This window comes from Eulemur rufifrons, chromosome 15 (assembly GCF_041146395.1).
Source record: "Eulemur rufifrons isolate Redbay chromosome 15, OSU_ERuf_1, whole genome shotgun sequence".
Taxonomy (NCBI): Eukaryota; Metazoa; Chordata; class Mammalia; order Primates; family Lemuridae; genus Eulemur; species Eulemur rufifrons.
The window spans coordinates 72,271,207-72,285,995 of record NC_090997.1 but is presented as its reverse complement, the minus strand read 5'-3'; the positions used below and the strand labels follow the sequence as shown (position 1 = coordinate 72,285,995).

Below are 14,789 nucleotides of genomic sequence, written 5' to 3'. Positions count from 1 at the left end.
CATCCACACCTTATACACTGTATATTTGTAGGATACACACATGCAAATAAATCATGTCTCTCTATTCCCCATAGTAAATGCAAGCACAGAGAGACAAAATTTGCCTCTCTCATCAGATTCTCAACCACCCAAATGATAGTACTTGAAGAAATGTTAACACTACTAATTATATCAAATAATTGACTGGGAAACTGGTTATTAGATAATCCTCTGACTTCAGACAAATCACATAACCTTTGTTCATCAGGGAAAAAAAAAAAAAAAAACAAAAAAAAAACGCCAGGCGTGGTGGTACACACCTGTAGTCCCTACTTGGTAGGCTGTGGTGGGAAGACCACTCAAGTCCAACATGAGCAATATAATAACAGCCAGACCCTGTTTCAAAAAAAAAAAAAAAAAAAAAGATATAAAAAAGCAGCAACTAAACTAGACTAGATTACTTGTAAATTACTAATAATTTTATGCTTCAGTAATTTACTAGTTTGCTATGCAGTAGGCAATAAATGTTTATATAAACAATTTTAATAAATTAGAAAACTTTTCTGGAAGTATGACTTACATATTGATAATGTATTTTGTTTAAAACTATTATACAACATTATCAATTACCCAGAATTGTTCTACTCCCTTTGAATGGCTGATTTTTCCTTGGGTATTAACAATTTTTAAAATCTTGTTTTCTGTATTTTCACAATGTCTTGTAACAAAATTATCAAGATCTATTTCATTCTTTTGCTGCTAGGCAAACTATACTTAAACTGACCCTGTTCTTATTTATTCTTATGTCTCCAGATGGCTCTCCAGCTTTAAAATTTAAGCATCCTTATAGGGTTTTGTGCATACTTCTGTCATTTGTACTCTACTAAGTCACTCAATATTACCTTATTTTAAACTCTATCATACATCTCATTAAAGTTATATTCCAAATTCTACACTTGTATACTTTATCTTCTTCTCAGTTGAGTAAATATCCAAAAATGTTTATAATCAATGTTGCATTGAACTTGGCTAATGATAAATATTATCCTTTTAAAAATCCCTGAAAATGTGAATCTTATTTGCCCAAGTCCTCATAACCAATAGAAATGCTTTTAATAACCGAATAGATGCAATAAAGAAGTTTTAAAAATCACACAGAATATAGAGGCTATCTTTATACTAAATTAAAACTTTATTGAATAAAGAACACTCTCCAGAACACATGATCTGATGGACTAAGTCTACATTACATGCAATGAAGCTGAACATGACAGTAGTTTAACATGGAATGTCAAACAAATTAGTATTTTTCATGGTACAAAACTGTTTATGTAACTGATGTTCAAGAACAGTATAATACTCAGCATTTTCACCAATCATCTGTGATGAGTTTAAAAAAGGCATTTGAAGAAACTGGTAGGTGTCATCAGGATATAGTTCAAATAAATTAGTTACATGTGTACTACTGAATCCTCTTTCAACCTCTCTTGCATTCCAAATAAAATCTTAGTGCAAACATCAATGTTGCTGATCACTCCAAAGACTGTCAAACTCATAATAGAATACAAGTTCTGAATTACTGTTAAGTAGGACAAACCCAAGAATACCAGTTACTGCAAAATTCATTTAGGCACACTTAATAATCCACTCTAAGCATTTCTTCTAAGTCTCTCACATTAATGACTAAAGCTTGTTTACAGTACTAAAATTCTATCATTCAAGCATCAATGATTACATTTCAGAAAAAGGAAATCATTCATTTCAGTAATAGCATTACTGCTATATTCTAAAAAAAAAAAAAGAGAGAGAAAAAAGAAAAAGAATCATAATTAACAAAACCGGTATCCATAATAGGATACATGGGGCAAAACATTTTAGGCAAAAAAAAAAAGTGTGCTTTACTTGCACAGCAGGAATTATATAATGTAAACACCATATTGGCCCACACCACAAAATCCATGAGAAAGGTTCAAATTTGAACACTGAGTGTGAATTATTTTCAAATCTGTGTTTGTGAGTTTTTGCTGCATCTGCTTGTACCAATACCTGACAAAGAAAACACACTCTTCCACACACATACACATATAAGTGATTGTTAAATATTGAGCATGGCTTGCTTCCCTGACTCTAACTCAAAAAAAATGTTAAGTGATGTCTCAATTGTTTTAAAAATGTTTACAAAAACCATTAAATGAATGTGAATAGTAGCTGAGGAATGATGAAAAAGTGATGGTAATGATATGGTGAAAGTGGATGTAAAAAGAATGTAAATACAATGCTGAGATTTGTAAATGCATGGAAAATCTCTTTCTGTGGGCCTTGTCTGAATTTTAAACTGATACCAATAAAAAAAAATATAGTAGCACAAGTCCATTGACACCTGGAGGGTCAGGCCTAGAAAGCTTACCTTCAAAGTGCAAATTTTAACAATGGAATGTTTTAGCAGGGACATAAGGATAATCCTCCGTCTTTTTTTTTGTTGAAAAGAAGATGTTCAGGAAGTATTTATTCCTGGCCAAAGTTATTTCAGTTTCTTGGTTAAAAAACAAAAATATTTAGCCACAATTATCACCCACTCTTTCACATACACAGAACAATTCTTCGGGGTCTCAGGGGGAGAAAAAGCCCTTATTTGTGTATCACCCAAGGGAACTCTTATTTAGAATTTAAGTTCACTGAATCCACTACATTAAATACCAACATGTACCTTTCTTATCCCCTCCCTCTCCACCCACCTATCCCAGACACCCCCAATGAACCTAGATATTCTAATGTCTTTGTTTTCTATGCCTCATGACTAAGGCTGTTGAGTACCACCTCCACTGGAACAAAATTAACACCTAAGGTGCACTTTCTACAGCACCTTTTTTCTTCTCCACAACTGAGTGGAATCTTGATGCTTTCAAGCCTGTATCTAGATCTCCAGGTCATCAGGCCGAGGTCTGCTGCTGGCGCGACTGCTGGCTCTGCTCGAAGGTCGCTGGTCCACGATGGCTAGTGGCTGTAGTTCGTGTCCAGCAGCTAGTTTTTTAGAATTCTGGTTATCATCGGGGAAATCAAAAGGCTGTGCATGGGAGTTAGAGATGGTGCTTCCTGCCTGCCCCATTCTATTTTGTTCTGCACTGTAATTAGCCCAGTTTTGCTCGCTTGCTTGCTTGTTGTAATTGCGGCAAGAAGAATTGTTTCTGTCGCCAGTAACCAGCTTGTACCCTGGAGGAGACATGGGTGAGAGGGGAGCGGTTGGTGAAGAGCAGCCATTGAAATATGCGTATTTTGGAGATCCACAGTCTTTGGAGGGGCTTAGTGGGCCAGTGGTAGCATGGTAAGGATCGCTCTTTCCCTTCACACGATCCTTAACACCCTTGAAGAAGACATAGAAGAGTTCAATGATATTCAAGGCAAGAGACACCAAGGACACCACCAGCATAAAGATGATGAAGATGGTTTTCTCCGTGGGCCGCGAGAGGAAGCAGTCCACCTGATGTGGGCAGGGATCTCTTTTGCAAGTGTAAACGGCACTCAAGCTGAATCCATAGATGTACCACTGGATCAGCAAGAAGGCCACCTCGAAGACAGACTTGAAGAGGATACTGATGATGTAGGTTCGCAGCAAACCCCCACGCATCTTCACCTTACCATGCTCTTCAATGCCATACTTAAACTTCTTTATTTCAATCTGCTTCAAGTGCATGTCTACATTGGCACCATCGGTTTGGGCAACTTTGAGTTCCTCTTCTTTCTTGTTCAGTTTCTCTTCCTTTCGCATCACGTAGAACACGTGAGCCAGGTACAAGAGTGTGGGTACAGACACAAATATGATCTGCAGGACCCAGAAGCGCACATGAGAGATTGGGAAAGACTTGTCATAGCAGACGTTTTCACAACCAGGTTGCTGAGTGTTACAACGAAAGGCAGACTGCTCATCACCCCAAGCTGACTCAACTGCTGTCCCCAGCAGCAGGATTCGGAAAATGAAAAGGACTGATAGCCACACCTTCCCTCCAGCAGTGGAGTAGGCTTGAACTTTGTCAAGGAGTTTGCCTAAGGCACTCCAATCACCCATGTTGCCAGGGCACCACCTGAAAAGAAACAAAAGGACAACTAAATGATCACTCATTGCAAATTATTAGTTTAACATATATTCTCTTTCAGCTGATAGTCAAATTATTGCAAAAGATCTCATATCTTACCAGTACTTTTCAAAAAAAGACCAAGTGCAAAATTCTTCCGGTTCTGATTTCCCCCACAGAGGTCTAACACTTAACTTTTTTTTTTTTTAAGATAAAGTAAGTCTTAGAAGCAACAGAGTCTATGTGACAGAGAGTGAATTGCAATCTTAAGCTGTGAAGATGTATTACTTGCTCAACTACTGCCTTGCCATGTGACTTGAGAAGCTGTCTGTGCTAAGTGTCTCTGCTTATTTTATTTGTCTGATAAATGAGAACAGTTCTTGCCTGGTAGGCCTGTGTCTGGATACATGCCTAAGGAAAATGCTGATGTATGTTATTTAAAGCACAGGTATCTAAGAATTGAGGTAAGAACACTCATGAACACACATTACACACACAAGCTCAGTTCCCAAACTTTCATACTATTATATAGCATTTATTTCTAATTTTAATCTGAAATGTTTCTCAATGGAATATCAAGTGTAATTTGTGCATACTTTATATTATAGTCATTTATACTTTTCAGTTTCTTCTTCTTCTTCTTTTTTTTTTTTTAAGAGATGGAGTTTTGGTATGTTGCTCCGGCTGCTCAAGCCTTCCTCCTATATGCCTTAGCCTCCCGAGTAGCTAGGACTATAGGCCTGTGCCACCATGCCCAGCTGTTTATTCTGAAAGAGTGACTTATGTGGCTTAGAAGTCTATCTTCTGTCCAGAGAAAAAATAGGTTATACTGAAATACACTATTTTGACACAATGTGTCATTATGTACAAGAACTACTTCAAAAAATAAACTCTTAATACACATCATATTTCAAGTAAAAAGTTCAATTTGTCTCAATACTACTTATAACCTTAGAAATAAAAAAGGACTACTTCAGAATGTTTTCTTTAGCAAAAAAAGATGGTTTCCATGTTTTGATTGTTGTATACTTTAAAGTTCCCTTACTGGGCTTTACATTCAGCCTATACATTCAATTTAACTTCTTATCAATATCTAGGTATCTTAAGCATAGGACTTCCCCATTAATGGGGATGTGAAAAAGACTTAAGTCTGTAGAACTGACAAATATTCCAAAAGTTATCTAGTTCAATTTATGCTTCTAATTGCCAATCATCCATTTAACTGATAAAAATTGAGGTTCTCAGGATATAGGAAATATTCAGCTATCAATAGAGCCAGAAGACGACTCACATCCCCAGGCCAAACCTTTTCATTGCATCACACTGGTTTTAAAAGTATAGTAAAGCTGCACTAAAGCTAGAAATGTTTCCATGCTTTGATATATACAATCTTAGCCAGGGCTGAAAGCTGGGAAGAAGTGAATACCATGACATGTGGGAGGCACAGAGAATACAGGCTAATTTTCAGCAGAGAGTAGTAATTGGAAGGTTTAGAAAAGGATGAAGTAATCAAAGATTATTTAATAATTAAAAACAAGCAAAGTAAAGACTTTCCAGAAGCTTAAGTAATGAATTCTAAATAGTGTAACTAAAAGTAGGATTATGTAGGCTTCTTAGAAGTATGTTCACTATCTGAATATAAAGGAGTTTCTCATCTGGTGTTGAACTATGAGCCGTATTCTCCTTGTAGGAAGGAAAAATCCAGGGGAGTCTTCTTCCCCATCATGCAATGTTACATTTCTGTCTAACGACTGCATCTGCTGGCTACAGAAGACATTAAAAAATGAAATGGAACCTGACCTGGGATTTCCTGGATGGAACAAAGAGATGGCTAAGCCATAAAGCTAACCTATGCACGAGCTATCTAAATTAGCATTTGATGGGTATATTTGACGACAGCCTAGAGACTGGTGCCAAAGAATGCTGGAATAAGAATGGGAGGTGGGTGGGCAGGCTGCAGAAATGATGCTGTCCCAGGGGTCATAAAAAGGGAGCTTCCCTTCTACTTTTAGGAAGAGTCATTTTAGACTCTGAAGTGACAAGCTAGAAAGTGAAATTGATGTATGAAAAGAGCAGTCAAAAAAGAACAAAGGCTTACAGGGTTGTCAAAGAGAGTTAAATAGCCAAGGGAAGGCTTGAAGTGAGGGAGTAATTTAGTCTTGATGGACAATTTGATGGTGAGAGAATGCAAAAGAAAAAACCCTACAATTTAACAGAAAATACTAGACTGGGAATAAAGAAGTATAGTCCACGAAGGTCAAACAAACATAACAGAATTTTTGGAGCTATATCAACAGACAGTTTCTATGTGATGATGTGTAAATTGGCCCTAATTCTGTTTGTAAAAATACAGTATTTTGCCAGTGTCATCTGCTTTTGCTCAGATATTCCAATTGCTGGGGGGAAAATAACAAAAACAATCAAGCATAAAATGATAAACTGTTTGCATACATCTCATCACATTCATGCAATGATAGAGCTGAAGACAAACCTAACATGTTTAGAAATATGACTGGGCACAACAGAAGTTATAATTTTAGTGTTTCATCATTATTCAAAGTAAAATATTATTGTGTAGATGCTTATGGTGATTCATTACTAAGTTTTTTTTTACATTCCATGTTAAATAACATTTGACTTTCATATAATTCTGAAATTCCACAGCAATACTCCACGGTCATATAGTATGTGAACTGGGTCACCAGGCAGTTCTCTAGGTAGTAGTTCTTTTGTAATACATCAGCAATTTAATTGCAAAGTTGTCTTTTCTTTTAATCACCCATGCGGTTATCACTTGCATTAATGAGTTATACTCTTTCATCTGAATACAATATGAATTATCCACTTGGACACCTAGGATCCTGTAACATGTAGACACCTGTCATTACCACTATCACAGACACCATGAAATAATGTTTAATGTGACAGCTTATCCTGTGACTCCCAAAAAGAGGTAACAAAAATAGTTAGCTTATTTTGGTAGTTGCTCACTTTGCCGTGAATCAAAACTTCTGTCAACTGGTTGTTCCTCTCCCCTCTCCCAAACCTGGTTTAATATTTTTATTTTTCCAACTCTTACTTAAAATTTTAATTTCCTTTTATAAGGAAAGGGCATAATTACAAGAAAACATCCCTTTATAAGGAAAGGACGTAAGTATATGCCCTTACAGAATCTCTGGCCTTGATCTACAGATTATATACCACATTCGTATTTACCAATAAGAGACAGGTATGTTTCTTATTTGATACATGGGGACAGCAAGGCGGCCGAACGTATCATGTACATTCATGCCTCCACCTCTAGGTTCCCAAGGTGGTGCTTCATATGTAGGCCTTGGTTGATAAAGAGTTGTGCAAAATTCTTGTTAAGAACAGATTCCTGAGAGCAGCTGGTCTACCCTTCTTTTGCCTTCTTTGTGCCATGTTAGATCACATTTTCCATTGCTTTTCATGGCCCCCTACACTAGATGCCCAAAGCTACAGGCACTAAGTGTGGCCTGCCGGAGGTCCCTCTGGTCCCTTTACAGTGGTTTCCTGAACTGCATCACAATCACTTGACAGCATTTGTTAAAAACATACCCTCCTGGCCCTCACCAGTCTGGATGAATCTGAACTTCTAGAGGATGAAGCATGGGAAACAAGAGTGTTCTTTTGGTTTTTTGTTACCTTTTTAAACAAATATCCCAGGGGATTCTGAAGTAATGTTTCAGGCCAGCAGGAAAACAATGGTTTCTTGACATTTCTAGTGCTTTCTTGTTCAAAATATTTAGGAGTGGGGGAAATGTAAAGAGTCTAAAAAGTCCAAGGGGCCAAGCATGAGGAGTAGGGGCTTTCTGGGAACCTGGGACTGAGTTCATCCTCGGCTCCACAGCCCCTTTTCACTTCCTGAACCTCCATCTGCCGCTCCCTGAGAGCACAAGGACTAAACTCTTTAATCCACATGAAATCCCTTAAAAATAAAGCTTCAATTTTAAATTACAATTGACTGTCCCTCTTGAGCCTTAAAAACAAATCACTGTGCCGAAGCTACAGTCAAGTCTCTCCATGTCATTAATAACCTAATAATTATTATTAGAATTAGAAAACATTTTACTTTCAATTTTAAAGATTATCCCAAGAAGAAACAACTATAATGAGTTCAGAGTAGAGACTTAAATAAAGGTAAGTAGGACCATCGATAACTAGAGTGAGATTTACTATCATCTTTTTTTTATAATTGAAAGTAAACACTTAGGGAAGATGATGGTCATTAAATTCTGAAAGAAGAAAATCAGAGCCTAAAAATTCATAAGGAAATGTCTGTGGAAGTTCCTGATAAAATCATTTAATGGGTTTCTTGGGGGAGAAGGGAAATGCTATGCATGTTTCTAATGTACTAAAACCAAACATCTTTATACCCCAAAACTCAAATGTAAATCCTTCTAATGTTTTTCTTTAACTTTTATAAGAACCCCTGTCCTTTGCAGTAAACGTTGTGGGGTGAGATCAGTTGTGACTATTCTTGTACGCTTACAACAGCCACATGTTCTTTGTGGTAATATTCGTATACACACATAATCACCATAACCTATATTCAGTCCATCAGCCAAGTACTATAGACTATCTTTAAAATATAACCAGACTGTGACTGATCCTTACCACCATCCTTGCTCTTAGCCTGATCTCAGCCATCATCATCTCTCTTCGGGTTTCATGTCACAGCCTGGTTACCCTGCTTGCCAACCTTTCTCAGAGCAAACAGTCAATCTTGAAAAACAATCCAACAAACACACTGATCTGCTTTGATCAGCTCTGCTCCATCCACGTGGCTCACTTCCTCACTTGTTCCAGGTCTCACCTCACCAGCCAACTTTTCTGACCACTAGTATAAAATAGCAACATCCCTTCCCCAGTTCTGTCATTTCCTATTCCCCTTGCCCTGTTTTTTTTTTTTTTTAAATTATCCTGAGCTCTACTTGATATAGTAAATATTTACTTGTTCCTCTACTAGAATGTGAGCTCCTTGAGGGAGTTTGCTTTGCTCAGTGCTGTATCCCCAGTGCTTAAAGGAGTAAGAAAGAGTAAGAGATGCTGCATAAATATCTGTTGAGTGAATTAATGGGGCCTGATCCAAAAATATATTGTGCAAAAAAGGGGGGGCACCAGGTTTCACCAACTTTTTTGACTATATATCTTTGAGCGTCTCTTAATGGTTATTATATATGTCAAACTTCTAAAGTTTCAAATTAATTAAAAAGAGGAGTCACAGTAAAGGATTGTCATCATCTCATACAGCTAAATTTTCAAGTGGCAATCTCTGAAACAGAGAATTGTTTGTTGAACAGTACTTTTCAAATGATTCCTGAGCAGGCAATAGGGCTGAGTGAAGAAAAAAGGACAAGAGCTTGAATTTATTAGGTGAGATCCTAATGATGGTTAGGATTCTTACAGAACTACATCGGGTATCATGGATGTACATTCAGTTTCACTGTTAGGAGTTGCAGATTAAGATTGAATAAAAAAAAAACTTAGGCTGTTTTCCCTCCACTTTTATGGTATTCTCACACCTATTGTAGCCCATGATTTTATTGTAGCCAAGGACACTATTGCAAGAAGAAATAGACTGTTTATTAAAATTAATTTAGCCTGTTATTAAAATTGTGTGTATTTCAAGAATGACAAGTATGGGGAAAGGTTGGGGCTCGGAAGGGGAAGAGCAGCAGCTGATATTAACCCCAGTTAATATAAAATCTCTATATAGTCTGATAAGTAAGTCTATATAGTCTATGCAGGCAGTTAAGTGATTTGAATCTGATATCAATGGAAAACCTTCCCAGTTCATCAAATAATACCCAATCTTTGTTTCCTTATTTATACCTAGATAGTTAGCCTAACTAACTCTGTGGTGTATCAAACCTAGTCTATGTAAACATCTATTCTATTTAAAATTCTGCCTCATGGTTCTCTGATAATCTTCAATTTCTTTTGTAAGGAATTGCACATTTCTGCAGGTATTTTTTTTTTTTTTTTTTTTTTTAGACAGAGTCTTTCTCTGTTGCCCAGGCTAGAGTGCCATGGCGTCAGCCTAGCTCACAGCAACCTCAAACTCCTGGGCTCAAGCGATCCTCCTGCCTTAGCCTCCCGAGTAGCTGGGACTATAAGCATGTGCCACCATGCCCAGCTAATTTTTCTATATATATTTTTAGCTGTCCATATAATTTCTTTCTATTTTTAGTAGAGATGGGGGTCTCACTCTTGCTCAGGCTGGTCTCGAACTCCTGAATTAAAAAGATCCGTCCGCCTCAGCCTCCCAGAGTGCTAGGATTACAGGCGTGAGCCACCGCACCCGGCCTTCTGCAGATATTTGATGTATGACATTCAAACTGCATTTTTTTTTTTTTTTTTGGTGGGGTGGTAGAGAGAGACAATAAAAAAACCACCAAGAAGCCTTTTTTCTCCCTGGCTCTTACCTTCCTTATCACATAGTTAACCTATATCACCCTCCGCAGATTGAGATGAGACTGGAATTGGGGGGGTAAGGCCATCAAAAGAGAGGATGATACCTATGTAAAAAAGACAATCCTTTTTCTAGTTCAACAGCTACCATTTAACTCTCCCACTAACAGAAGTTTGTCAAGGTCAATTTAAGGGTGCCAGAGGGAAAAACCTAAGTCAGAAGGTGCAAGCTCAAAGCTATGGTCTTTAACTGTGATCTAAGTAACTTAAAAAACATATTTCTATCAGTTCTTGGTGTTTCTCCTGCCTCCACCCTCACTTCCACCTCCAAATTAACTATTTTTATTGAATAGCCTTTTTATTTTGTAATCACATAAACATACCCTTACGGCTCTCAAGTGTATTGATTAAGAACAGTCTATTTTCTTCAATGAGCATTGAATAAGATAACTCATGCATGTGAAGCTCCCAGTGGGTGCTCAATAAAGTTTAGTTAGTTCATTTATTTTCTTATTTTGGGTATCTTTTCAGCAAGAAAGCATCTAAGAAATTATTAACATTTTCTAAAAATTATTTAAAAAGCTAGGAAAATTGGGACGTGAAATTTATGGAATTTTATAAAGCCAATGATACATTAAAAAAGAATTAACCATGATTTGAATTTTGGCAAAAAACAGTCTGTACATACATAGCTAAACGGTGAATTTAAACATGCAAAGTGGAGAATTTAGAAAGTTATTCCAATGATTAAATATATATATATATATATCCCCCATGGATGGATGAAGCTCTGGGGATTTTTAAAAACTGGAATTATCCATATTGAATATTTACATTAATGATAAATACCACATAATAATTTTTTCTCTCCAGAGCTGAACTGGTGTATGTGGGTAAGTTCTAACACATCTATTCAAACAGCTAAGAATCTTGAAGGGGAAGTCAGAACAACAGGAAAGGTGGAGTGGAAGGTATTAATCACTGGAGACTGCCCTATCATTCCTTTCCCTCCGGGTATCATATATAAAGGCTCAAACCAAGATACACCTCTGGATATTACAAAAGAAACAAAGGAATGTACCCTGTGGAGTTTTCCATCCTTCTCTATGTGGAATTGAAAATATCTAAGTAACAAAGTGACTCTCAATAACTGAAAGCATACCCTTTCAGCTGCCTTCTGTGGAGTACCTTGAGAACTGTGTTTCCCATGAAGGGTCAGCATTGCAGGAATCACAACTGTAAAGGATGAGGAACTGAGTGGATGGGGCAGCTGTGGTGAGAAACTTCAAACGGTATTTAAAAATGTGGAACATGTTTAAATAGCGAAGACAGTAGGAGCAAAGCGCTACCACTGCATTTTTCAGGCAAAGGGCAGGTGACCACTATACCCTGACTTTGAGAAGTACAAAGCATTCACACTGGGGGAACATGTTCCAGTAGTATAGAATTCAACACGTTGCCAGGGCAAAATGTATTTCCTCTGATTGGTATAATTTTCAGTCAGTTTGGCCTACCCAGAAGTAACTACTCTTCCCCCAAAGGTGTGTTCTATCTAACTGGCTTATTCCGGTCTCCGGAGTGGGTTGGTTTAATGAGATCTTCTCTGCATTACTGCAGGCTTTTATTTTCAGCAATCCTTGTACAAAAGGAAAAATTAGTCTTCTTCTGGGGGACACTTTTGACTGAGTTCAAGTGTGCCCGACTCTCGGAGGGTGAGATTCAGCATCTTTCTTGTCATTACTCACTTGGTTCAGGAAGCAAAAGAAATTAAACCACCTCCAAATAAAGCCATGCTTGTTTTCACATTTTATAGCTCTCCTCTTCCCACCCCCACTTTGCACCTAGAGAAAAACAGAAGCACGCCTTTGGGTGGGGATGGATATGATGTGGGTTAAGGAGGGTTCATCGATAAGCTTCACCAGAAGTGCGAAGAAAACACGTGACGGCGAGCTAAAGGGCAGTGGGGGCGACGTCCTGCTCGGAACTGAAGGTTTGAGTTTCCAGATCCTGTCCTGATTTGCCTGAGGACACGTCGTTAGCTCTGGCCTCTTTTCCTTAAGGGTCTTTTATTTTTCCCCTCCCCTGCCCCGCCTCATTCTCGGGAAGTTTCAAGAACTTCCCGGAGAGTTACAAGTGCAATTTAAGCACGATAATTCTCAAGGTACTCAGGTTTCCTTACCCACGCTTATATAGTAGGATTCAACAAGGTTAAAAGAAAAAAAGGACACTGTGGACGGGAGTGAGAAGAATGGGAAATTAGATTGACAACTTTAATTAAATCAATTATCTGCTCTTCTACCATTTGGCACAAAGCCCATCTCTCCTCCCATCCTCCCACTCCCCTCCACCCCCATTCGGGTTCCTTTTCAGTGGCAGAAGTCAGATCTGCACTCGCTTTGACTTTTAAGGATTTGAGGGAAATGTCTCAAAAACTGGTTGGTTCGGGCAGCGAAGGAGCCCGGGGGAGCCGGGCCGATGCTAAGATGGCAGGAGGCGCCCCGCGCGGGCTCAGGAAAGCTTTCATTTTTATTCGCTTTTCAGCATTCCCTGTGCAAAAACTTCAATTGCAGGGTCACATCAAGAATCTAAACTAATTAATCTGTGGATTTAAAGAGAACAGAAAATCCTTACCGGGCACAAAAATGCATGGTTGCATTTCTGGTTAAGAGAATGTGTGTTACCAAGAAAAGCGTTTTAAAAACTGAACCCTTTAAAACAACACATCCGTGTAATCTTTACCTACTGGCTAGCACCCTGGCACCTCCAATTCAAAAACATTGCCCCAGAACTCTAAAGCCTGTTGCAGGTTCGGTTCGTGCAGATGGAAGGGGGTCAGGGGGATGGGTCTTAGCTCCCTCTAAAGCGCTGTTTGAGAAATTTCTTTTTCCTATTCTTTCTAGGAGCTACCGTTTTAGGAGACGATTTTGGAAATGCACCCTAGCACACTCTTTTCTGTTATCCTCCTCTCACGCTCTTTAACCACCCCCATTCAAGAGATTTCATCTCCAGAATTGCCAACGTGGTCAAGTAAAAGTTAGCTCTCCTGAGGGTCTCAAATCTTTCCATAGTCGTTGCTAACACAAAGTAACTATTTACTGTTGACTTTTAAACTATAATATTAACACTCTGAATTTTATACGTTTTTGTTTAATGGGAGAAATTCTAGGAAGAAACCACGTGGAAGTCAAGTAACCACGATGTTTTAACAAAGCACTTAGTTACAAAAGAAGCTTGCTTTGCAAGGCTATAGAACATCAATCAACATTTCCATATGAAAAAGCACTTTATTCTGTTAAGTACACAATACTATAGGAAGCAGGCTGAGCAAATTTGCACTTTGATTTTTGTGCTGTAGGTAGTCAAATCCCCAACCTAGGCCCCTAACTGCCCCCCACCGAACAGATTAGAGCACCTACTGATTATGAAAAAATAAAATTATATTCTAAAACGAAGAACCAAATATCCAGCGAACTAGTTCTTCTAATTGGAAAGGTTTGAATCTTTTACCTGTTGCATTATTAATAGAAACTTTTCTAACAGTCAAAAGATAAATTCCGTAGAATTTTAAAACTACAGAAACACTTGCAAATTCAACATTCCATTAACAGTATCATAAACCAAAGCTAAATATAACACGTTTAAAAACTTTAGAAAAGTTTTACTTGTAGAAAAAGAAACTAATAGATGAAATTAAAAAAAAAAACTTACTCTTTCTCTTAAAAGAAGTGAAGTCACGCCAAGTGATTGAACTCCTTGGAGGATGAAGTTAAATGAAAAGGCAAGTTCAGGCACTCAGACCTGTCTATTTAAAGTTTAAAACTCTGCTGCTGTTTGGTACTTTCCTCACGCCTTCCCCTAATGAAAGAAAAGTGCTGATACCTCGTAAAAGCTTTTTTGTAACTTGGAGCACAGAGCTTTTAAAAGTTTCAAGCCACTGACTCAACTAGGAGGAGGGGCTAGAAGGAAGGGGAGGGCAAAAGGAAAGGGGGGAGGAGGTGGAGAGGAGGCTGGTGAACGTGGAGGGTAGGGAGAGAAGAGGCAGAGAGGAGTAGCCAGGTCAAGATAAAGTTGTAGTTTATATTTGCTGATAAGAAAAAATAAAATAGCCTTAGAGACGTGAATGCCTGTACTTGGAGTTACTCCTTACAGATAAAAATTACTGGTTTTAGTGCTTGTTTCACAAAAAGATCAGGGACAATGAAAACTTGTATATTTTGTAATATAACATTGTCTAAAATACAAAAAAATTTACAGTAAATAAAAATGTTGGAGAATAGTATAACCAGTGCAGACTCGTTTCATATT

The 14,789-nt window shown here is 37.9% G+C and overlaps 1 protein-coding gene across 1 annotated transcript; it reads right to left on the bottom strand.

Moving 5' to 3' along the window:
• Positions 1–1,148: 1,148 nt before the first annotated feature.
• GJA1 (gap junction protein alpha 1) lies at positions 1,149–14,378 on the bottom strand. Its single transcript, XM_069488071.1, has 2 exons — positions 14,193–14,378; positions 1,149–4,058 (listed from the first exon to the last, which is right to left on the bottom strand). Exon 2 carries the CDS (start codon positions 4,040–4,042, stop codon positions 2,894–2,896), a length of 1,149 nt encoding a protein of 382 aa, XP_069344172.1. The 5' UTR covers positions 4,043–4,058; positions 14,193–14,378; the 3' UTR covers positions 1,149–2,893.
• Positions 14,379–14,789: the final 411 nt, after the last annotated feature.